Consider the following 26,946-nt stretch of genomic DNA (forward strand, 5'->3'; position numbering starts at 1 on the left):
GTTCTATCTAGGTATTAGTTACCCTGTCAAGGAGACAGAGGAAAGGCACCCAGTCCTGTTCTATCTAGGTATTAGTTACCCCTGTCAAGGAGCCAGAGGAAAGGCACCCAGTCCTGTTCTATCTAGGTATTAGTTACCCCTGTCAAGGAGACAGAGGAAAGGCACCCAGTCCTGTTCTATCTAGGTATTAGTTACCCCTGTCAAGGAGACAGAGGAAAGGCACCCAGTCCTGTTCTATCTAGGTATTAGTTACCCCTGTCAAGGAGCCAGAGGAAAGGCACCCAGTCCTGTTCTATCTAGGTATTAGTTACCCCTGTCAAGGAGACAGAGGAAAGGCACCCAGTCCTGTTCTATCTAGGTATTAGTTACCCCTGTCAAGGAGCCAGAGGAAAGGCACCCAGTCCTGTTCTATCTAGGTATTAGTTACCCCTGTCAAGGAGACAGAGGAAAGGCACCCAGTCCTGTTCTATCTAGGTATTAGTTACCCCTGTCAAGGAGCCAGAGGAAAGGCACCCAGTCCTGTTCTATCTAGGTATTAGTTACCGCTGTCAAGGAGCCAGAGGAAAGGCACCCAGTCCTGTTCTATCTAGGTATTAGTTACCCCTGTCAAGGAGACAGAGGAAAGGCACCCAGTCCTGTTCTATCTAGGTATTAGTTACCGCTGTCAAGGAGCCAGAGGAAAGGCACCCAGTCCTGTTCTATCTAGGTATTAGTTACCCCTGTCAAGGAGACAGAGGAAAGGCACCCAGTCCTGTTCTATCTAGGTATTAGTTACCCCTGTCAAGGAGCCAGAGGAAAGGCACCCAGTCCTGTTCTATCTAGGTATTAGTTACCGCTGTCAAGGAGCCAGAGGAAAGGCACCCAGTCCTGTTCTATCTAGGTATTAGTTACCCCTGTCAAGGAGACAGAGGAAAGGCACCCAGTCCTGTTCTATCTAGGTATTAGTTACCCCTGTCAAGGAGACAGAGGAAAGGCACCCAGTCCTGTTCTATCTAGGTATTAGTTACCCCTGTCAAGGAGACAGAGGAAAGGCACCCAGTCCTGTTCTATCTAGGTATTAGTTACCGCTGTCAAGGAGACAGAGGAAAGGCACCCAGTCCTGTTCTATCTAGGTATTAGTTACCCCTGTCAAGGAGCCAGAGGAAAGGCACCCAGTCCTGTTCTATCTAGGTATTAGTTACCCCTGTCAAGGAGACAGAGGAAAGGCACCCAGTCCTGTTCTATCTAGGTATTAGTTACCCCTGTCAAGGAGACAGAGGAAAGGCACCCAGTCCTGTTCTATCTAGGTATTAGTTACCGCTGTCAAGGAGACAGAGGAAAGGCACCCAGTCCTGTTCTATCTAGGTATAAGTTACCCCTGTCAAGGAGCCAGAGGAAAGCACTGGGGAGTTATGATGTGATTCTAGTTTACATTCTGCTGCTATAATAGAGAATTTACGTTAATCAACCTTTTTCTATGCTCTGGTACTAGGGTATTTACCGTAACGATGACCTAGCTTTCAGGTAAATTGGGCAGGTGTTGTCCCTTATACCTTTCAGGATTTAGACATTTTGGACATTAGTAAAAAAAAAAAAACAGAGATTATTGGTCATTTTAATAATGAGTTTCTTTCTCTGGATTACGTTGGAATATGAATGTTGTTCCAGAATGAGGAATGAGGACAACTGAACAGTATTCTGTATTCTGCCTCTGTGTTGTCATAGTGAATGGAGGGAAGGGAGCCAACTGATGACTGCTTGTACTGCATTCCAAATGGCACCCTATTCCCTATGTAGTACACTATGTTTGATCAAAACTCTATGTTCCCTGGTCAACAGTAGTGCACTACATAGGGAATAGGGTGCCATTTGGGATGTAGTTCTTGTTATTGATGCTCTACATTCACCTCACTGCATTTGGCCCATTTTAGCAGCTTGTCAGGGTTCCTGTTAACAGGTCTCTGTGAGTCTCATTTCAGCAGCTTGTCTCTGTCAGGGCTCCTGTTAACAGGTCTCTGTGAGTCTCATTTCAGCAGCTTGTCTCTGTCAGGGCTCCTGTTAACAGGTCTCTGTGAGTCTCATTTCAGCAGCTTGTCTCTGTCAGGGCTCCTGTTAACAGGTCTCTGTGAGTCTCGTTTCAGCAGCTTGTCTCTGTCAGGGCTCCTGTTAACAGGTCTCTGTGAGTCTCATTTCAGCAGCTTGTCTCTGTCAGGGCTCCTGTTAACAGGTCTCTGTGAGTCTCATTTCAGCAGCTTGTCTCTGTCAGGGCTCCTGTTAACAGGTCTCTGTGAGTCTCATTTCAGCAGCTTGTCTCTGTCAGGGCTCCTGTTAACAGGTCTCTGTGAGTCTCATTTTAGCAGCTTGTCAGGGTTCCTGTTAACAGGTCTCTGTGAGTCTCATTTCAGCAGCTTGTCTCTGTCAGGGCTCCTGTTAACAGGTCTCTGTGAGTCTCATTTCAGCAGCTTGTCTCTGTCAGGGCTCCTGTTAACAGGTCTCTGTGAGTCTCATTTCAGCAGCTTGTCTCTGTCAGGACTCCTGTTAACAGGTCTCTGTGAGTCTCATTTCAGCAGCTTGTCTCTGTCAGGGCTCCTGTTAACAGGTCTCTGTGAGTCTCATTTCAGCAGCTTGTCTCTGTCAGGGCTCCTGTTAACAGGTCTCTGTGAGTCTCATTTCAGCAGCTTGTCTCTGTCAGGACTCCTGTTAACAGGTCTCTGTGAGTCTCATTTCAGCAGCTTGTCTCTGTCAGGGCTCCTGTTAACAGGTCTCTGTGAGTCTCATTTTAGCAGCTTGTCAGGGCTCCTGTTAACAGGTCTCTGTGAGTCTCATTTCAGCAGCTTGTCTCTGTCAGGGCTCCTGTTAACAGGTCTCTGTGAGTCTCATTTCAGCAGCTTGTCTCTGTCAGGGCTCCTGTTAACAGGTCTCTGTGAGTCTCATTTCAGCAGCTTGTCTCTGTCAGGGCTCCTGTTAACAGGTCTCTGTGAGTCTCGTTTCAGAAGCTTGTCTCTGTCAGGGCTCCTGTTAACAGGTCTCTGTGAGTCTCGTTTCAGCAGCTTGTCTCTGTCAGGGTTCCTGTTAACAGGACTCTGTGAGTCTCATTTCAGCAGCTTGTCTCTGTCAGGGCTCCTGTTAACAGGTCTCTGTGAGTCTCATTTCAGCAGCTTGTCTCTGTCAGGGCTCCTGTTAACAGGTCTCTGTGAGTCTCATTTCAGCAGCTTGTCTCTGTCAGGGCTCCTGTTAACAGGTCTCTGTGAGTCTCATTTCAGCAGCTTGTCTCTGTTTGAGTCTCTGACAGAGTTAAACATGCATTACATCTGCATATCTGTCTATGGGGGGGGATTAGGATTCTGTCTGTGTGTTGGTGAGAACTATGACTGTGTTCAGTATGTGGACATGAAGAATAATGGATGTTTCCACACATGATCATTCAGATCAGGGTTTATGGTGTGAAAGAACAGCATGTTAGCAACACTGAAGTGGTGTTGTAACCAATGTACTATATGAATACACATTTACACATATAATAGTCTACACTGTAGAATATATGTTTGAAGCCCGTCCCGTCCACCTGTAAACCCTGGTCTGTGTGTTTCTCTCCCCAGGACTGGTACTCTGGAGCTGGGGGACAAGCTGCTGGCCATCGATAACATCCGCCTGGACAACTGTTCCATGGAAGACGCTGTTCAGATTCTCCAGCAGTGTGAAGAACTGGTCAAGCTCAAGATACGCAAGGACGAGGACAACTCAGGTAGTGCGTACACACTGAGACACACACACACACACACACACACACACACACACACACACACACACACACACACACACACACACACACACACACACACACACACTGGACACACACACACACACACACACACACACTGGAACACACACACACACACACACACACTGGACACACACACACACACACACACACACACACACACTGGACACACACACACACACACACACACACACACACACACACACACACTGGACACACACACACACACACACACACACACACACACACACACACACACACACACACACACACACACACACACACACACACACACACACACACACACACACACACACACACACACACACACACACACACACACACACACACACACACACACACACACACACACACACACACTGGACACACACACACACACACACTGGACACACACACACACACACACACACACTGGACACACACACACACACACACACACACACACTGGACACACACACACACACACTGGACACACACACACACATACACACACTGGACACACACACACACACACAGGACACACACACACAAACACTGGACACACACTGGACACACACACACATACACACACGCACACACACACACTGGACACACACACACACACACTGGACACACACACACACACACACACACACACACACACACACTGGACACACAAACACTGGACACACACTGGACACACACACACACACACACGCACACACACACACACACACACACGCACACACACACACACACACACACACAGACTCACTCATCAACACACACACATCATTAGCGGTGTGTATCTCCCTGGTGGCAGCAGTGGGTCTTCCACCAGTACACATACAGATGGGTCTGCAGCCCAGTTCAGTTCAGATCACACACACAACCTCTCTGTTAGTCAAAACCACTGAACCAACCTCTCTGTTAGTCAAAACCACTGAACCAACCTATCTGTTAGTAAAAAACCCTGAACCAACCTCTCTGTTAGTCAAAACCACTGAACCAACCTCTCTGTTAGTCAAAACCACTGACCCAACCTCTCTGTTAGTAAAAACCCCTGAACCAACCTCTCTGTTAGTCAAAACCACTGAACCAACCTCTCTGTTAGTCAAAACCACTGAACCAACCTCTCTGTTAGTCAAAACCACCGAACCAACCTCTCTGCTAGTCAAAACCACTGAACCAACCTCTCTGTTAGTCAAAACCACTGAACCAACCTATCTGTTAGTAAAAAACCCCTGAACCAACCTCTCTGTTAGTCAAAACCACTGAACCAACCTCTCTGTTAGTCAAAACCACTGACCCAACCTCTATGTTAGTCAAAACCACTGAACCAACCTCTCTGTTAGTCAAAACCACTAAACCAACCTTTCTGTTAGTCAAAACCACTGAACCAACCTCTCTGTTAGTCAAAACCACTGTACCAACCTCTCTGTTAGTCAAAACCACTGTACCAACCTCTCTGTTAGTCAAAACCACTGTACCAACCTCTCTGTTAGTCAAAACCACTGTACCAACCTCTCTGTTAGTCAACACCACTGTACCAAACTCTCTGTTAGTCAAAACCACTATACCAACCTCTCTGTTAGTCAAAACCACTGAACCAACCTCTCTGTTAGTCAAAACCACTGTACCAACCTCCCTGTTAGTCAAAACCACTGAACCAACCTCTCTGTTAGTCAAAACCGCTGAATCAACCTCTCTGTTAGTCAAAACCACTGTACCAACCTCTCTGCTAGTCAAAACCATTGTACCAACCTCTCTGCTAGTCAAAACCACTGAACCAACCTCTCTGTTAATCAAAACCACTGAACCAACCTCTCTGTTAGTCAAAACCACTGTACCAACCTCTCTGTTAGTCAAAACCACTGAACCAACCTCTCTGTTAGTCAAAACCACTGAACCAACCTCTCTGTTAGTCAAAACCACTGAACCAACCTCTCTGTTAGTCAAAACCACTGAACCAACCTCTCTGTTAGTCAAAACCACTGAACCAACCTCTCTGTTAGTCAAAACCACTGTACCAACCTCTCTGTTAGTCAACACCACTGTACCAAACTCTCTGTTAGTCAAAACCACTGAACCAACCTCTCTGTTAGTCAAAACCACCGAACCAACCTCTCTGTTAGTCAAAACCACTGAACCAACCTCTCTGTTAGTCAAAACCACTGAACCAACCTCTCTGTTAGTCAAAACCACTGAACCAACCTCTCTGTTAGTCAAAACCACTGAACCAACCTCTATGTTAGTCAAAACCACTGACCCAACCTCTCTGCTAGACAAAACCACTGACCCAACCTCTATGTTAGTCAAAACCACTGACCCAACCTCTCTGCTAGTCAAAACCACTGACCCAACCTCTCTGTTAGTCAAAACCACCAGGACTGGTATGACCAGGACTGTCATACCTAAAACAAAACATGTGTGAGTTAGCACTCACTCCAACCCTTCTCTACAGCCCTAGGATCTAATTACCCATACACATGTTCCTTCCATTTCCAGGAAATGGAATACATGAATCATTTATCAAAAATAGCAACAGAAAAAAATACAAATAAATCAGCTTCAATTGTGAGTCGTATTCAATGATTCATTCCTCCCAGTCTCACTGACTGAATGATGGAGTTGATGAAGTCAATATGAAGTCTGACAGAACAGCAGGTGGATGATTCATTCCTCCCAGTCTCACTGACTGAATGATGGAGTTGATGAAGTCAATATGAAGTCTGACAGAACAGCAGGTGGATGATTCATTCCTCCCAGTCTCACTGACTGAATGATGGAGTTGATGAAGTCAATATGAAGTCTGACAGAACAGCAGGTGGATGATTCATTCCTCCCAGTCTCACTGACTGAATGATGGAGTTGATGAAGTCAATATGAAGTCTGACAGAACAGCAGGTGGATGATTCATTCCTCCCAGTCTCACTGACTGAATGATGGAGTTGATGAAGTCAATATGAAGTCTGACAGAACAGCAGGTGGAGACAGAGCCAAGACCCTAAAGGCTTGACTGATACTAATTAAGAATGAGTAGAACTTTAACTGTAGAATTAGATCTACAACAGAATGGCTGGGTTTACACTGGCTTTTTTTCTTCTCACTAATTTGTCTTTTCACCAATCAGACCAGCGCTGAAAAATGATTTGATGTGAAAAGATCTGATGGGATTGGTCAAAAGACGGGCCTTCCAAAAGAATTGTGCTTCCTGTGTAAACCCAGCCAATTAGAGAGAACACAGTCCTTCCCACCATCCCGTTTCCTGAAAGAGTCTTCTCAGTTTACCCCCTTAAACTGTTGCAATGCAGCAGGAGACCCCACGGCCAATCATCACAGAGCTATTACTCTGTATGCATATTAGGCTTAGATTAGTTTAATTGGAACAAATGAAACGCTCTGTTTGTTCAATCAGACCACTAACAACCAACGCACCAAATCCCCCCCTCACCACCACCGGGGACGTGATGAACCAATCGGCTCACAGAGGGGGGCAGAATCAAACTGACATCCATGTTTATTGATTCATCTATTTCCATGTCTCTCAAATGGCACCCTATTCCCTTTAGAGTGGCCCTATAGGCCCTGGTCAAAGGTAGTGCACTATAAAGGGGAAAAGGGTGTAATTTGGGATGCGCTCTATGTGTCTAGTGTGTGTTTTGTTCCTTTAGTTATTTGTTTGAACGCAGAACTAAATATTTCTAATTGAAGTTGTAATGGAACAGAGATAATCACGTTACAGATCTCACTTCACTGTTATTACTAATGCAGTCAGAGTGTTTAAACAACACACACACACACACACACACACACACACACACACACACACACACACACACACACACACACACACACACACACAAAGAATTTCCATATTAATGTATCTGTCACTTTAGCTATATGTCTCCTGGCTCCTCTCACCACCCATAGTCACTAGGAGGAGAGTTAAGGGTTTCTCCTCCTGGCTCCCCACACCACCCATAGTCACTAGGAGGAGAGTTAAGGGTTTCTCCTCCTGGCTCCCCACACCACCCATAGTCACTAGGAGGAGAGTTAAGGGTTTCTCCTCCTGGCTCCCACCACCACCCATAGTCACTAGGAGGAGAGTTAAGGGTTTCTCCTCCTGGCTCCCACCACCACCCATAGTGACTGGGAGGAGAGTTAAGGGTTTCTCCTCCTGGCTCCCACCACCACCCATAGTGACTGGGAGGAGAGTTAAGGGTTTCTCCTCCTGGCTCCCCACACCACCCATAGTCACTGGGAGGAGAGTTAAGGGTTTGTCCTCCTGGCTCCCACCACCACCCATAGTCACTAGGAGGAGAGTTAAGGGTTTCTCCTCCTGGCTCCCCACACCACCCATAGTCACTAGGAGGAGAGTTAAGGGTTTCTCCTCCTGGCTCCTCTCACCACCCATAGTGACTGGGAGGAGAGTTAAGGGTTTCTCCTCCTGGCTCCTCTCACCACCCATAGTGACTGGGAGGAGAGTTAAGGGTTTCTCCTCCTGGCTCCCCTCACCACCCATAGTGACTGGGAGGAGAGTTAAGGGTTTCTCCTCCTGGCTCCCCACACCACCCATAGTCACTGGGAGGAGAGTTAAGGGTTTCTCCTCCTGGCTCCCCACACCACCCATAGTCACTAGGAGGAGAGTTAAGGGTTTCTCCTCCTGGCTCCCACCACCACCCATAGTGACTGGGAGGAGAGTTAAGGGTTTGTCCTCCTGGCTCCCACCACCACCCATAGTGACTGGGAGGAGAGTTAAGGGTTTCTCCTCCTGGCTCCTCACACCACCCATAGTGACTGGGAGGAGAGTTAAGGGTTTCTCCTCCTGGCTCCCACCACCACCCATAGTGACTGGGAGGAGAGTTAAGGGTTTCTCCTCCTGGCTCCTCACACCACCCATAGTCACTAGGAGGAGAGTTAAGGGTTTCTCCTCCTGGCTCCCCACACCACCCATAGTCACTAGGAGGAGAGTTAAGGGTTTCTCCTCCTGGCTCCTCACACCACCCATAGTCACTAGGAGGAGAGTTAAGGGTTTGTCCTCCTGGCTCCTCTCACCACCCATAGTGACTGGGAGGAGAGTTAAGGGTTTCTCCTCCTGGCTCCCCACACCACCCATAGTGACTGGGAGGAGAGTTAAGGGTTTCTCCTCCTGGCTCCCCACACCACCCATAGTGACTGGGAGGAGAGTTAAGGGTTTGTCCTCCTGGCTCCCCACACCACCCATAGTGACTGGGAGGAGAGTTAAGGGTTTCTCCTCCTGGCTCCTCTCACCACCCATAGTCACTAGGAGGAGAGTTAAGGGTTTGTCCTCCTGGCTCCTCTCACCACCCATAGTCACTGGGAGGAGAGTTAAGGGTTTCTCCTCCTGGCTCCTCTCACCACCCATAGTCACTGGGAGGAGAGTTAAGGGTTTCTCCTCCTGGCTCCCCACACCACCCATAGTCACTGGGAGGAGAGTTAAGGGTTTCTCGTCCTGGCTCCCCACACCACCCATAGTCACTAGGAGGAGAGTTAAGGGTTTCTCCTCCTGGCTCCTCTCACCACCCATAGTGACTGGGAGGAGAGTTAAGGGTTTCTCCTCCTGGCTCCCACCACCACCCATAGTCACTGGGAGGAGAGTTAAGGGTTTCTCCTCCTGGCTCCCACCACCACCCATAGTCACTGGGAGGAGAGTTAAGGGTTTCTCCTCCTGGCTCCCCACACCACCCATAGTCACTGGGAGGAGAGTTAAGGGTTTCTCCTCCTGGCTCCCCACACCACCCATAGTCACTGGGAGGAGAGTTAAGGGTTTCTCCTCCTGGCTCCCCACACCACCCATAGTCACTGGGAGGAGAGTTAAGTCAAGTGTTAATGAACTAGAGTGAACAAGAGTCAGTCCATCTGTTCTGAGAACTGTGTTATCCTAGCTCACCCACTGTAGGGACTGCTAGGTCTTTCTCTGGTGGCAGACAATCTCTCTCTCTACCATCTCTACCTACTGATGTTCCTATCAGACAATCTCTCTCTCTACCATCTCTACCTTCTGATGTTCCTATCAGACAATCTCTCTCTCTACCATCTCTACCTACTGATGTTCCTATCAGACAATCTCTCTCTCTACCATCTCTACCTACTGATGTTCCTATCAGACAATCTCTCTCTCTCTACCATCTCTACCTACTGATGTTCCTATCAGACAATCTCTCTCTCTACCATCTCTACCTACTGATGTTCCTATCAGACAATCTCTTCCCTCATCTTCCTAGAATCCAGTTAAGAAAGAGCATCCCTCCCTCCTTCTCCTCCTCCGCCTCCTCTTTATTCCTCTCTCACTGCTTACCTGGAAGACACAGTTGCCATTTTGACCAGTCTTGTTTTCCATCTTAGATCTCCAGTGGTACTGTGGTAGAGGATAGAGGATCATGTCACTGTGGAGAGAGAGAGAGAGAGAGAATTAGAGAGAGAGAAATAGAGAGAGAAAAATAGAGAGAGACATAGATAGAGAGACAGAGAAATAGAGATAGAGAAATAGAGAGAGAGAGAAATAGAGAGAGAGAGAAATATATAGAGAGAGAAATAGAGAGAGAGAGAAATAGAGAGAGAGAGAAATAGAGAGAGAGAGAAATAGAGAGAGAGAGAAATATATAGAGAGAGAAATAGAGAGAGAGAGAAATAGAGAGAGAGAGAAATAGAGAGAGGGGGGAGGTTCTCTCCTGTCAACTCCTGGGCTCTTACCCATATTCACAAAGTGTCTCAGAGTAGGAATGCTAATCTAGGATCAGTTTAGCCTTTTAAAAGGCTCCCGACTGGCGCAGCGGTCTAAGGCACTGCATCTCAGTGCTTGAGGCGTCACTACCGGTGTAGGATGTCATTGTAAATAAGAACTTGTTCTTAACTGACTTGCCTAGTTAAATAAAAATACAAATTAAATCATAATAAATCATAATGAATATGAGGGAGGACCAGATCCTAGTTCAGCACTTGTACTCTGAGATGCTTTGAGGAAACAGGCCTAGTCAGCTTTCAGCAGAGGAAAAAACATCTTCATGTGTTATATTAACCAATATTCAACTCTCTAAGTAGCATTGAAAAACATGAAGTAGTTAAACCAAGTAGGGATGGTAGATTTGTTCTACTTTATTCAGATGCTCAGCCGGTTCTTCTTCTTCAAAGAGTCTCCAGCTCTCAGTAGTTTATAATGAGCAGGGTTTCTCTTTTCCATCGTCTGATGGAGAGGAACTCACAGGTGGGCTGCACTCTGTCTAAAGTGGTATGCCCTCTTAACACGGAGAGATAATTCTCCACTCCCTCTCTCTCTAGGTCCTCTCTCTCTCTCTAGGTCCTCTCTCTAGGTCCTTCCTCTCTCTAGGTCCTCCCTCTCTCTCCCTCCATCCCTCCCTCTCTGTCTCTCCATACATTGAACCGTGGGCTATATCTTGCTATACACTATCAGGAAGTAACAGTTAATGTTATTATTTGTCTGAATGACTTATCTAGCTCCACGCTGTCGTACAGTGAGCTCCAAGAGGACCTTAGTTGTTGTTCTGGCTCTGTACTCCAGCACTTTGTATATGAAATGATACAATGACTATGAGGTTGAATGAGTTTCTCACTCCAGAAAAACGCATGTCAAAAATGTTATAAATTGATTTGCATTTTAATGCTCCTAACCCTGGTCCTAACCCTGACCTTAACCCTGGCCCTAACCCTGACCCTAACCTTGGCCCTAACCTTGGCCCTAACCCTGGTCCTAACCCTGACCCTAACCCTGGTCCTAACCCTGGTCCTAACCCTGGCCCTAACCCTGGTCCTAACCCTGGCCCTGGCCCTAACCCTGGTCCTAACCCTAACCCTAACCCTGGCCCTAACCCTGGCCCTAACCCTGACCCTAACCCTGGCCCTAACCCTGGCCCTAAACCTGACCCTAACCCTGGCCCTAACCCTGACCCTAACCCTGGCCCTAACCTGGCCTAACCCTGGCCCTAACCCTGGCCCTAACCCTGGCCCTAACCCTGGTCCTAACCCTGGCCCTAACCCTGGCCCTAACCCTGGTCCTAACCCTGGCCCTAACCCTGGTCCTAACCCTGGCCCTAACCCTGGTCCTAACCCTGGTCCTAACCCTGGCCCTAACCCTGGTCCTAACCCTGGCCCTAACACTGGTCCTAACCCTGGTCCTAACCCTGGTCCTAGCCCTGGCCCTAACCCTGGTCCTAACCCTGGCCCTAACCCTGGCCCTAACCTTGGTCCTAACCCTGACCCTAACCCTGGTCCTAACCCTGGCCCTAACACTGGTCCTAACCCTGGCCCTAACCCTGGTCCTAACCCTGGTCCTAACCCTGGTCCTAACCCTGGCCCTAACCCTGGTCCTAACCCTGGCCCTAACCCTGGTCCTAACCCTGGCCCTAATCCTGATCCTAACCCTGACCTTAACCCTGGCCCTAACCCTGGTCCTAACCCTGGCCCTAACCCTGGTCCTAACCCTGGTCCTAACCCTGGCCCTAACCCTGGTCCTAACCCTGGTCCTAACCCTGACCAGGGCTGTGCTTGTCCCAGCATGGGGACAGAGTTGTAAAGCCAAGGGACGGATGTATACACTGTGCTGTTGTCCTGTGTTCCAGACGAACAGGAGCTGTCTGGATCCATCATCTACACGGTGGAGCTGAAGAGATATGGAGGCCCGCTGGGGATCACCATCTCAGGCACAGAGGAGCCCTTTGACCCCATCGTCATCTCCAGCCTCACCAAGGGAGGACTGGCCGAGAGGTGAGAGAGCTAGGGGAATGGGGTGTGGGTAGCTGGCAGAGACAGGGGACAGGGGAATGGGGTGTGGGTAGCTGGCAGAGACAGGGGACAGGGGACAGGGGAATGGGGTGTGGGTAGCTGGTAGAGACAGGGGACAGGGGACAGGGGAATGGGGTGTGGGTAGCTGGCAGAGACAGGGGACAGGGGACAGGGGAATGGGGTGTGGGTAGCTGGCAGAGACAGGGGACAGGGGAATGGGGTGTGGGTAGCTGGTAGAGACAGGGGACAGGGGACAGGGGAATGGGGTGTGGGTAGCTGGTAGAGACAGGGGACAGGGAACAGGGGAATGGGGTGTGGGTAGCTGGCAGAGACAGGGGACAGGGGACAGGGGAATGGGGTGTGGGTAGCTGGCAGAGACAGGGGACAGGGGAATGGGGTGTGGGTAGCTGGCAGAGACAGGGGACAGGGGACAGGGGAATGGGGTGTGGGTAGCTGGTAGAGACAGGGGACAGGGGACAGGGGAATGGGGTGTGGGTAGCTGGTAGAGACAGGGGACAGGGAACAGGGGAATGGGGTGTGGGTAGCTGGCAGAGACAGGGGACAGGGGACAGGGGAATGGGGTGTGGGTAGCTGGCAGAGACAGGGGACAGGGGACAGGGGAATGGGATGTGGGTAGCTGGCAGAGACAGGGGACAGGGGAATGGGGTGTGGGTAGCTGGCAGAGACAGGGGACAGGGGAATGGGGTGTGGGTAGCTGGCAGAGACAGGGGACAGGGGAATGGGGTGTGGGTAGCTGGTAGAGACAGGGGACAGGGGACAGGGGAATGGGGTGTGGGTAGCTGGTAGAGACAGGGGACAGGGGACAGGGGAATGGGGTGTGGGTAGCTGGCAGAGACAGGGGACAGGGGACAGGGGAATGGGGTGTGGGTAGCTGGCAGAGACAGGGGACAGGGGACAGGGGAATTGGGTGTGGGTAGCTGGTAGAGACAGGGGACAGGGGACAGGGGAATGGGGTGTGGGTAGCTGGCAGAGACAGGGGACAGGGGAATGGGGTGTGGGTAGCTGGCAGAGACAGGGGACAGGGGAATGGGGTGTGGGTAGCTGGTAGAGACAGGGGACAGGGGACAGGGGAATGGGGTGTGGGTAGCTGGCAGAGGCAGGGGACAGGGAACAGGGGAATGGGGTGTGGGTAGCTAGCAGAGACAGGGGACAGGGGAATGGGATGTGGGTAGCTGGCAGAGACAGGGGACAGGGGAATGGGGTGTGGGTAGCTGGCAGAGACAGGGGACAGGGGACAGGGGAATGGGGTGTGGGTAGCTGGCAGAGACAGGGGACAGGGGACATGGGAATGGGGTGTGGGTAGCTGGCAGAGACAGGGGACAGGGGACAGGGGAATGGGGTGTGGGTAGCTGGCAGAGACAGGGGACAGGGGACAGGGGAATGGGGTGTGGGTAGCTGGCAGAGACAGGGGACAGGGGACAGGGGAATGGGGTGTGGGTAGCTGGCAGAGACAGGGGACAGGGGACAGGGGAATGGGGTGTGGGTAGCTGGCAGAGACAGGGGATCTCTCTCTCTCGCTGGGTAGAACTGACTGACACCCTGGGGAGGCTTGGATAGCTCAGGGCAGACGCCAGACCAGCTGGTCTGAGGACAGAAAATGTGTTTGGCTCAGTAGGATGAAGAGTTGAGGTTTCTGGGGGTGTTAATCTGACAGATTTCTTTGACACTCTCTTTGCACACAGACCTAAGGCCTCTTCTCCTGGGTCATGTTCAGCAGAACACACTGTAGCCAGACAATGTGCAACTTCCTATTGGTAGTACATCCCCGGTTCATAGCGTTTTCTCCCTAATGAACACAGCCCTGGTGTTTCTCTGTGTATAGGACGGGAGCGATCCACATCGGGGACAGGATCCTAGCCATCAACTGTAACAGTCTGAAGGGTAAACCACTGAGTGAAGCCATTCACCTGTTGCAGATGGCTGGAGAGTCTGTCACACTGAAGATCAAGAAACAGGGAGAACGTGAGTAGAGGACACACACACACACACACACACACACACACACACACACACACACACACATACAGAGGCCAAGGACCGTACACATATAACTCGCCAGCTTGTAGTCGTAAAAAACAGAAATGAGTCATTATTTTCTACCTCTGTTTGGTTCAGCCGTTCCTCTGTTTGGTTCAGCCGTTCCTCTGTTTGGTTCAGCCGTTCCTCTGTTTGGTTCAGCCGTTCCTCTGTTTGGTTCAGCCGTTCCTCTGTTTGGTTCAGCCGTTCCTCTGTTTGGTTCAGCCGTTCCTCTGTTTGGTTCAGCCGTTCCTGTGGGGGGTTTGGGATAAACGCTGAAAATGAGGTCTGAGGTCATCACAGACTCAGGAGATGTGATAGGTTGAGTTCTGTGAGATAATATCAGCCAGGTAACATGACCTTTATGAATGATGAAGTCTTCATGTTGAGTTCTGTGAGATAATATCAGTCAGGTAACATGACCTTTATGAATGATGAAGTCTTCATGTTGAGTTCTGTGAGATAATATCAGCCAGGTAACATGACCTTTATGAATGATGAAGTCTTCATGTTGAGTTCTGTGAGATAATATCAGTCAGGTAACATGACCTTTATGAATGATGAAGTCTTTATGTGCTTGTTCTGATTACATAAATGCTTCAAAACTTCCCAAACAGTGACGTTAGCTGATGAAGATTATCGCATACAACAAAACATACCACATCTCCTAAACCCGTGTTGCCCTCAGACCTTATTTTCAACGTTTATCCCCCGAAAAAACATTAAAAAACATTCATTTCCCAATAGGCTTTATCCAACGAGCCATGTTAGTACCTACAAAAAGATGCTGTTACTATTGCTCTCTATTATGTAGCACAAACAGAGCACTCACTGGTGTTAAATACCATCACACATGACATAGTACAAACAGAGCACTCACTGGTGTTAAATACCATCACACATGACATAGTACAAACAGAGCACTCACTGGTGTTAAATACCATCACACATGACATAGTACAAACAGAGCACTCACTGAGGTCAAAGACCATCACACAGTACATAGTACAAACAGAGCACTCACTGGTGTTAAATACCATCACACAGTATACATAGTACAAACAGAGCACTCACTGGTGTTAAATACCATCACACAGTACATAGTACAAACAGAGCACTCACTGGTGTTAAAGACCATCACACATTACATAGTACAAACAGAGCACTCACTGGTGTTAAATACCATCACACATGACATAGTACAAACAGAGCACTCACTGGTGTTAAATACCATCACACAGTACACATTACATAGTACAAACAGAGCACTCACTGGTGTTAAATACCATCACACAGTACACATGACATAGTACAAACAGAGCACTCACTGGTGTTAAAGACCATCACACATGACATAGTACAAACAGAGCACTCACTGGGGTTAAATACCATCACACAGTACACATGACATAGTACAAACAGAGCACTCACTGGTGTTAAAGACCATCACACATGACATAGTACAAACAGAGCACTCACTGGGGTTAAATACCATCACACAGTACACATTACATAGTACAAACAGAGCACTCACTGGTGTTAAAGACCATCACACATGACATAGTACAAACAGAGCACTCACTGGTGTTAAATACCATCACACAGTACACATTACATAGTACAAACAGAGCACTCACTGGTGTTAAATACCATCACACATGACATAGTACAAACAGAGCACTCACTGGTGTTAAAGACCGTCACACATGACATAGTACAAACAGAGCACTCATTGAGGTCAAGGTTCAGGTAACATGTTGTACATTCTAGGTCATCTACATAACAACGTACTATAACCTAATAGGCCTGTCAATGCAATCTACACACAACATGTTAGTTATCTATGCTGTGCTGTACTCTACCATGTACACACACTGTGTACCACACGCACACACACATCACCCATATCAACACACCTCATCACAGTGGATGAAATAGTATTTCAACACAGTCAGACTATTCCCAGATCACTTGTTGTGTTGGTATAGGCTGCCAAATGGATTCAATGCAGACAATTTACAGCAGATATGGTCCCACTACAGAAGACAATTTGTTCTTATCTTGAGCTGCGCTTATTTCTGCTGAACTACAGTGAGATTGATTTAGAAGTTGTCTGGAAACGGCTGTGAGGGAAAAATAACAGATTGTATTAGCATTTCTTCCTCTGCTTGTCTCTCTCTCTCTCTCTCTCTCTCTCTCTCTCTCTCTCTCGCTCTCTCTCTCTCTCTCGCTCTTCTCACACTACACCTCCCATTCTCTCTCTCTCTCTCTCGCTCTCTCTCTCTCTCTCTCTCTCTCTCTCTCTCGCTCTTCTCCTCACACTACACCTCCCATTCTCTCTCTCTCTCGCTCTCTCGCTCTCTCGTTCTCTCTCTCTGACCCTCTTTCTCTCTGACTCTCTCTCTTTCTCTGAGCCTCTCTCTCTCTCTCTCTCTCTCTCTCTCTCTCTCTCTGACCCTCTTTCTCTCTGTCTCTCTCTCTCTCTCTCTCTCTCTCTCTCTCTCTGACCCTCTTTCTCTCTGACTCTCTCTCTCTTTCTCTGAGCCTCTGTCTCTCTCTCTCTCTCTCTCTCTCTCTCTGACCCTCTCTCTCTCTCTCTCTCTCTCTCTCTCTCTCTGACCCTCTCTCTGACTCTCTCTCTCTTTCTCTGAGCCTCTCTCTCTCTCTGACCCTCGCCTCACCATTTCCCTTCGTTTCACACTTTCTCCCTTCACATTTTCTCATATTCTCTCTCCCCCTCTCTCTCCCTCCCTCCTCTAGTGGCCAGTCCCAAGCAGCCGTCGGTGTCTGGTCATCTCAGTGATGTGATGCTGAGTGATGTGGAGGACGAGGCAGGGTTAGGCGGGCTGGGAGGCCAGGCAGAGAGCCAGAAACTTGGGAAGCTCTCTGACCTCTACTCCACCACCATCCCCTCTGTGGACTCAGCCGTGGAGTCCTGGGACGGCTCGGCCATAGACACCACCTTCAACACCCAGGGTGAGAGGAAAGAGAGAGAGTGTGTGTGTGTGTGTGTGTGTGTGTGTGTGTGTGTGTGTGTGTGTGTGTGTGTGTGTGTGTGTGTGTGTGTGTGTGTGTGTGTGTGTGTGTGTGTGTGTGTGTGTGCGTGCGTGCGTGCGTGCGTGCGTGCGTGCACATATGTGGCATGTGTGTCCCTGACAGTTACAGACATTGAGGGACAGACAGAATGGGAGGCTCACATCTTTTTACTACACCAGTGTCCAAAAACACAACACTAATAAAACAAACCATTACTGTCCATCACCATAGCAACATCCACAGCAGTTGTCCAAAACAACAGACTTTAGAGAATACATCTCACGTTGCCAGTACATCCTTCCTGATTCCTAGAGGGCAATTGATATCAGAGCATTCATTATGCATTATACAGCTGTGGGCGAGGCAACGTGCGGATTGGCTGGAAGAGGAAATAATTGGCTAATGGATCTAGGGATGCCCATAACCATTATAATGGTAGAATGGTCCCCACAGCAATGATGTGCTGGATTTACAATTAGTCTCCTCCTAACACAGTAAGGCCTCTTAGTTAACTATAATCACCCTGAGTAGGGAGAGAAACACACACACACACACACACACACATACACACACACACACACACACACACACACACACACACACACACACTACGAGCGAAAACACACACACATACACACTATGAGCGAAAACACACACACACACACACACATACACACTATGAGCGAAAACATACACACATACGGCTCTGGTCGAATGTAGTGCAATATATAGGGAATAGGGTGCCATTTGGGATGCATTCAAAACATTATCCAACATGTGCTAGAATGAATGAGGAACCATGCTGGTCCTTTTACTATGAGGAGAACCATGCTGGTCCTATTAGGAGATTTACTATGAGGAGAACCATACTGGTCCTTTTACTATGAGGAGAACCATGCTGGTCCTATTAGGAGATTTACTATGAGGAGAACCATACTGGTCCTTTTACTATGAGGAGAACCATGCTGGTCCTATTACTATGAGGAGAACCATACTGGTCCTATTAGGAGATTTACTATGAGGAGAACCATGCTGGTCCTATTAGGAGATTTACTATGAGGAGAACCATGCTGGTCCTATTAGGATATTTACTATGAGGAGAACCATACTGGTCCTATTCGGAGAAGAGGAGAACCATGCTGGTCCTTTTACTAAGGAACAACTGGATGAGGTTTACTATGAGGGGAACCATGCTGGTCCTATTACTATGAGGAGAACCATACTGGTCCTATTAGGAGATTTACTATGAGGAGAACCATGCTGGTCCTATTAGGAGATTTACTATGAGAGGAACCATACTGGTCCTATTCAGAGATTTACTATGAGGAGAACAGTGCTATTAGGAGATGTACTATGAGGAGAACCATGCTGGTCCTATTAGGAGATTTACTATGAGGAGAACCATGCTGGTCCTATTAGGATATTTACTATGAGGAGAACCATACTGGTCCTATTAGGAGATGTACTATGAGGAGAAAATCCATACGCTAGCTATTGTGATTGTATTATTTTATATCCCATCCATTATATCGAAAGGCAGAAGGACGAGGAATCTGTTTATTGTTAATCAATATATACATCCGTATGCTGTACTTGTATTTCACATATGGCTATCATGTCATCCATCTAATGTCCCATAGGAGGAATGATCATCCATCTAATGTCCCATAGGAGGAATGATCATCCATCTAATGACCCATAGGAGGAATGATAATCCATCTAATGTCCCATAGGAGGAATGATCATCCATCTAATGACCCATAGGAGGAATGATAATCCATCTAATGTCCCATAGGAGGAATGATCATCCATCTAATGTCCCATAGGAGGAATGATAATCCATCTAATGTCCCATAGGAGGAATGATCATCCATCTAATGACCCATAGGAGGAATGATAATCCATCTAATGTCCCATAGGAGGAATGATGTCATCCATCTAATGTCCCATAGGAGGAATGATAATCCATCTAATGTCCCATAGGAGGAATGATCATCCATCTAATGTCCCATAGGAGGAATGATCATCCATCTAATGACCCAGAGGAGGAATGATCATCCATCTAATGTCCCATAGGAGGAATGATCATCCATCTAATGACCCAGAGGAGGAATGAGCATCCATCTAATGTCCCATAGGAGGAATGATCATCCATCTAATGTCCCATAGGAGGAATGATCATCCATCTAATGACCCATAGGAGGAATGATCATCCATCTAATGTCCCATAGGAGGAATGATCATCCATCTAATGTCCCATAGGAGGAATGATCATCCATCTAATGTCCCATAGGAGGAATGATCATCATGTCATCCATCTGATGTCCCGTAGGAGGAATGATCATCCATCTAATGTCCCATAGGAGGAATGATCATCCATCTAATGTCCCATAGGAGGAATGATCATCCATCTAATGTCCCGTAGGAGGAATGATCATCCATCTAATGTCCCATAGGAGGAATGATCATCCATCTAATGTCCCATAGGAGGAATGATCATCATGTCATCCATCTAATGTCCCATAGGAGGAATGATCATCCATCTAATGTCCCATAGGAGGAATGAGCTTTGCTGTGCCAAGGCCTATAGAACCAGAAGAAAGGCATTGGCAGGTCTAGAGTTGTTGCTGCCTCGGTGTGTATGTGTCTGTGTGTGTCTGTGTGTGTGTGGCTCCCTTGTGGCTCCCTTGTAGCTCCCTTGTATATCCCTTGTGGCTCCCTTGTGGCTCCCTTGTGGCTCCCTTGCGGCTCCCTTGCGGCTCCCTTGTGGCTCCCTTGTGGCCCCCTTGTAGCCCCCTTGTAGCACCATGTGGACTCAGCTCTAGCATAAATCATAGATGTTTACACAGGTAGAGCTAGATCACACACAGGGAATAGAAACTCCACCAGCTCTACATTATTGATGAAACACAGCAGCAGAATAGAGCCGCAGCAGCCAAACAGTCAGATGCCTTTGTTTATCTCAATATCAGACCAGAGAGAGAGAGAGAGAAAGAGAGAGAGAGAGAGAGAGAGAGAGAGAGAGAGAGAGAGAGAGAGAGAGAGAGAGAGAGAGAGAGAGAGAGAGAGAGAGAGAGAGAGAGAGAGAGAGAGAGAGAGAGAGAGAGAGAGAGATCCACTAATAATAAAAACTCAAAAAAGAGCAATTAAGTTTTGGAAGCATCTAAAATACAGTGACCTCCTCTCATATCATTACCAAGCCCTGCAATGCCAAGAGCCGAGCAAAGAAAAGAGTCCCCTCATCCAGCTGGTCCTGGGGCTGAGTTCACAAACCTGTTCTACTAACACACTGAAGCCTCAGGACCAGAACATCCAATCAATCAGAATAAACCAAATTACAACACAGTCAAAACAAAACTACATTGTTTACTGGAAAACACAAGCACAAGGCAAAATGCAGTGCTATCTGGCCCTAAATCCACAGTACACCGTGGCTAAATATTTGACCATGGTTACTGATCAAAACCTTAGAAAAACCTTGACAAATGTACAGGCTCTAGTGAGCACAGCCTTGCCATTGAGAAGGGTAGACACAGGAAAACCTGGCTCCCTGTAGAGGAAAGGCTGTGCAACCACTGCACAACAGCAGAACCTGAGACGGAGCTGCATTTCCTGACAAAATGTCAAAAATATAAAACAATTAGAGAGTGTCATTTCCCCAAATTTGAAACCCTTATTCAAGGTTTCAAAGACCTCTCTGATGAGGATAGGCTACCCGTCCTGTTGGGGGAGGATGCAGAGAGCTGTGTGTTGGCAGCGCACTACATTGCTGCCTGCCATAAGATGAGGGACAGTGTCTGACAGACCAATCAACCTGCACATGTACTCTACTGTATGCTTATTGTTATTGTTGAATGTGGTTATTCTGACCCTTGGTTATTGTTGTTACTGTTGTCCCGTTGACAATTTTGATTCTCATTATTTTCATATTGTAAATATCCAAAATAAGCTTTGGCAACATGTGCATTGTTACGTCATGCCAATAAAGAAAATTGAATTGAATTGAAATTGAAATTGAAATTGAGAGAGAGAGAGAGAGAGTCATGCGCAACATGAGTTCCTGATATATTCATATTTTTTGGTTTTTAGAATGAGATAAACACTCTAATCGAAAAAGAATTCCAGACAAGTGATGAACAACAACTCTATTCATTCAGAATAGAAAAAGTAACTTTGCACCTCAAGTTAAGAAGCTTTGACTCTAGCTAGCTAGCTACACAACAAAGAACTAGCCAGCAGACTAACAAGCTGCCATGGATACCATGAGGGATGAGTTCACCAGACTGGAGGGGGAGGTGGTCCTCCTCACCACCATGGATACCATGAGGGATGAGTTCACCAGACTGGAGGGGGGAGGTGGCCCTCCTCACCACCATGGATACCATGAGGGATGAGTTCACCAGACTGGAGGGGGAGGTGGTCCTCCTCACCACCATGGATACCATGAGGGATGAGTTCACCAGACTGGAGGGGGAGGTGGCCCTCCTCACCACCATGGATACCATGAGGGATGAGTTCACCAGACTGGAGGGGGAGGTGGCCCTCCTCACCACCATGGATACCATGAGGGATGAGTTCACCAGACTGGAGGGGGAGGTGGTCCTCCTCACCACCATGGATACCATGAGGGATGAGTTCACCAGACTGGAGGGGGAGGTGGTCCTCCTCACCACCATGGATACCATGAGGGATGAGTTCACCAGACTGGAGGGGGAGGTGGTCCTCCTCACCGCCATGGATACCATGAGGGATGAGTTCACCAGACTGGAGGGGGAGGTGGTCCTCCTCACCGCCATGGATACCATGAGGGATGAGTTCACCAGACTGGAGGGGGAGGTGGTCCTCCTCACCACCATGGATACCATGAGGGATGAGTTCACCAGACTGGAGGGGGAGGTGGTCCTCCTCACCGCCATGGATACCATGAGGGATGAGTTCACCAGACTGGAGGGGAGGTGGTCCTCCTCACCGCCATGGATACCATGAGGGATGAGTTCACCAGACTGGAGGGGGAGGTGGTCCTCCTCACCGCCATGGATACCATGAGGGATGAGTTCACCAGACTGGAGGGGGAGGTGGTCCTCCTCACCACCATGGATACCATGAGGGATGAGTTCACCAGACTGGAGGGGGGAGGTGGCCCTCCTCACCACCATGGATACCATGAGGGATGAGTTCACCAGACTGGAGGGGGGAGGTGGTCCTCCTCACCACCATGGATACCATGAGGGATGAGTTCACCAGACTGGAGGGGAGGTGGTCCTCCTCACCGCCATGGATACCATGAGGGATGAGTTCACCAGACTGGAGGGGGAGGTGGTCCTCCTCACCACCATGGATACCATGAGGGATGAGTTCACCAGACTGGAGGGGGAGGTGGCCCTCCTCACCACCATGGATACCATGAGGGATGAGTTCACCAGACTGGAGGGGGAGGTGGTCCTCCTCACCACCATGGATACCATGAGGGATGAGTTCACCAGACTGGAGGGGGAGGTGGTCCTCCTCACCACCATGGATACCATGAGGGATGAGTTCACCAGACTGGAGGGGGAGGTGGTCCTCCTCACCACCATGGATACCATGAGGGATGAGTTCACCAGACTGGAGGGGGAGGTGGTCCTCCTCACCGCCATGGATACCATGAGGGATGAGTTCACCAGACTGGAGGGGGATGTGGTCCTCCTCACCACCATGGATACCATGAGGGATGAGTTCACCAGACTGGAGGGGGAGGTGGTCCTCCTCACCACCATGGATACCATGAGGGATGAGTTCACCAGACTGGAGGGGGAGGTGGTCCTCCTCACCACCATGGATACCATGAGGGATGAGTTCACCAGACTGGAGGGGGAGGTGGTCCTCCTCACCACCATGGATACCATGAGGGATGAGTTCACCAGACTGGAGGGGGGAGGTGGTCCTCCTCACCACCATGGATACCATGAGGGATGAGTTCACCAGACTGGAGGGGGAGGTGGTCCTCCTCACCACCATGGATACCATGAGGGATGAGTTCACCAGACTGGAGGGGGAGGTGGTCCTCCTCACCACCATGGATACCATGAGGGATGAGTTCACCAGACTGGAGGGGGAGGCGGTCCTCCTCACCACCATGGATACCATGAGGGATGAGTTCACCAGACTGGAGGGGAGGTGGTCCTCCTCATCACCATGGATACCATGAGGGATGAGTTCACCAGACTGGAGGGGGATGTGGTCCTCCTCACCACCATGGATACCATGAGGGATGAGTTCACCAGACTGGAGGGGAGGTGGTCCTCCTCACCACCATGGATACCATGAGGGATGAGTTCACCAGACTGGAGGGGGAGGTGGTCCTCCTCACCACCATGGATACCATGAGGGATGAGTTCACCAGACTGGAGGGGGAGGTGGTCCTCCTCACCACCATGGATGCCATGAGGGATGAGTTCACCAGACTGGAGGGGGAGGTGGTCCTCCTCACCACCATGGATACCATGAGGGATGAGTTCACCAGACTGGAGGGGGAGGTGGTCCTCCTCACCACCATGGATACCATGAGGGATGAGTTCACCAGACTGGAGGGGGAGGTGGTCCTCCTCACCACCATGGATACCATGAGGGATGAGTTCACCAGACTGGAGGGGGAGGTGGTCCTCCTCACCACCATGGATACCATGAGGGATGAGTTCACCAGACTGGAGGGGGAGGTGGTCCTCCTCACCACCATGGATACCATGAGGGATGAGTTCACCAGACTGGAGGGGGGAGGTGGTCCTCCTCACCACCATGGATACCATGAGGGATGAGTTCACCAGACTGGAGGGGGAGGTGGTCCTCCTCACCACCATGGATACCATGAGGGATGAGTTCACCAGACTGGAGGGGGATGTGGTCCTGCTCAGGGAGAGCAAACAGCAACATTCTCCTTCAGCAATGAAGGTGTAAATTTGGCCGTTTGGAACATAAACTTCATATTTGACAAATTAGTCTCCTTGGCTAATCTAAAGAAGCATAAGAGCAAAACAGAAATAACAGATCATGAAAAATGGTTTGATAATGATTGCAAAAATCTAAGAAAGTCATTGAGGGATATATCTAATCAAAAACACAGAGAACCAGACAATAAAAATATACACCTTCAATATGGGGAAACACTGAAGCAATACAAACACACCCTAAGAACCAAAAAGGAACAGCACATTAGAAATCAGCTGGATGGAACTGAGGAATCCATAGAATCAAACCACTTCTGGGAGAATTGGAATAAATTAAACAAACCTCATCAGGAGGAATTGGCTCTCCAAAATGGGTATATGTGGAGAAATCACTTTGCAAACCTCTACAGCGATATAACAAAGAGCCCAGAACAAAAAGATATACAAGAAAAATTACAAATCCTTGAATCAGCAGTCAAAGACTATCAGAATTATGTGGATACTCCAATTACAGAAGAATAATTATTGGAAAAACTATGCACACGCCAACCCAAAAAGGTCTGTGGTGCTGATGGTATTTTAAATGAAATGATCAAATATACAGACCACAAATTCAAATTGGCTATACTCAAACTCTTCGACATTATCCTCACTGCAGGTATTTTCCCCGATATTTGGAACCAGGGATTGATCACCCCAATCTATAAAAATGGAGACGAATTTGACCCAAATAATTACAGAGGAATTTGCGTTAACAGCAACTTGGGGGAAATTCTCTGCAGTATCATAAATAGCAGACTGCATCACTTCCTTGACGAACACAACGTCCTGAGCAGAAGCCAGATTGGATTTTAAAAAAATGATCATACAACAGACCACATTACCCTCCACACTCTAATTGACAAACAAGTAAACCAAAACAAAGGCAAAATGTACTCATGATTTGTAGACTTCAAGAAAGCATTTGATTCAATTTGGCACAAGGGTCTTTTTTGAATAAACTAATAGAAAGTGGTATTGGAGGGAAAACATATGATGTTATTAAATCAGTGTACACTAAAAACAAATGTGCAGTTAAAATTGGTAACAAGCAAACAGACTTCTTCTCTCAGGGACATGGAGTGAAACAGGGCTGTCCAATAAGTCCAACACTATTTAACATCTACATTAATGAATTGGCAAAAACATTAGAAGAATCGGCAGCACCTGGTCTCACCCTGCACAACACTGATATCAAGTGTCTGCTGTATACAGATGACCTGGTGCTGCTGTCTCCCACTAAAGAGGGTCTGCTGTAGACAGATGACCTGATGCTGCTGTCTCCCACTAAAGAGGGTCTGCTGTACACAGATGACCTGGTGCTGCTGTCTCCCACTAAAGAGGGTCTGCTGTAGACAGATGACCTGGTGCTGCTGTCTCCCACTAAAGAGGGTCTGCTGTAGACAGATGACCTGGTGCTGCTGTCTCCCACTAAAGAGGGTCTGCTGTACACAGATGACCTGGTGCTGCTGTCTCCCACTAAAGAGGGTCTGCTGTAGACAGATGACCTGGTGCTGCTGTCTCCCACTAAAGAGGGTCTGCTGTAGACAGATGACCTGGTGCTGCTGTCTCCCACTAAAGAGGGTCTGCTGTAGACAGATGACCTGGTGCTGCTGCCTCCCACTAAAGAGGGTCTGCTGTAGACAGATGATCTGGTGCTGCTGTCTCCCACTAAAGAGGGTCTGCTGTACGCAGATGACCTGGTGCTGCTGTCTCCCACTAAAGAGGGTCTGCTGTAGACAGATGATCTGGTGCTGCTGTCTCCCACTAAAGAGGGTCTGCTGTACGCAGATGACCTGGTGCTGCTGTCTCCCACTAAAGAGGGTCTGCTGTAGACAGATGACCTGGTGCTGCTGTCTCCCACTAAAGAGGGTCTGCTGTAGACAGATGACCTGGTGCTGCTGTCTCCCACTAAAGAGGGTCTGCTGTAGACAGATGACCTGGTGCTGCTGTCTCCCACTAAAGAGGGTCTGCTGTAGACAGATGACCTGGTGCTGCTGTCTCCCACTAAAGAGGGTCTGCTGTACGCAGATGACCTGGTGCTGCTGTCTCCCACTAAAGAGGGTCTGCTGTATGCAGATGACCTGGTGCTGCTGTCTCCCACTAAAGAGGGTCTGCTGTACGCAGATGACCTGGTGCTGCTGTCTCCCACTAAAGAGGGTCTGCTGTAGACAGATGACCTGGTGCTGCTGTCTCCCACTAAAGAGGGTCTGCTGTAGACAGATGACCTGGTGCTGCTGTCTCCCACTAAAGAGGGTCTGCTGTAGGCAGATGACCTGGTGCTGCTGTCTCCCACTAAAGAGGGTCTGCTGTACGCAGATGACCTGGTGCTGCTGTCTCCCACTAAAGAGGGTCTGCTGTAGACAGATGACCTGGTGCTGCTGTCTC

The 26,946-nt window shown here is 48.6% G+C and overlaps 1 protein-coding gene across 1 annotated transcript in view; it reads left to right on the plus strand.

Annotated features, from left to right (window-relative positions):
• Window positions 1-26,946, plus strand: part of LOC106597163 (glutamate receptor-interacting protein 1) — a 428,473-nt gene that overhangs the window by 378,885 nt on the left and 22,642 nt on the right. Inside the window, exons 17-20 of the mRNA XM_045698664.1 lie at window positions 3,579-3,724; window positions 12,361-12,505; window positions 14,367-14,506; window positions 17,321-17,536. Of these exons, the coding sequence (XP_045554620.1) occupies window positions 3,579-3,724; window positions 12,361-12,505; window positions 14,367-14,506; window positions 17,321-17,536 (647 nt within the window). The remainder of the gene's footprint in view (window positions 1-3,578; window positions 3,725-12,360; window positions 12,506-14,366; window positions 14,507-17,320; window positions 17,537-26,946) is intronic.

Source organism: Salmo salar, chromosome ssa17, assembly GCF_905237065.1.
Source record: "Salmo salar chromosome ssa17, Ssal_v3.1, whole genome shotgun sequence".
Taxonomy (NCBI): domain Eukaryota; kingdom Metazoa; phylum Chordata; class Actinopteri; order Salmoniformes; family Salmonidae; genus Salmo; species Salmo salar.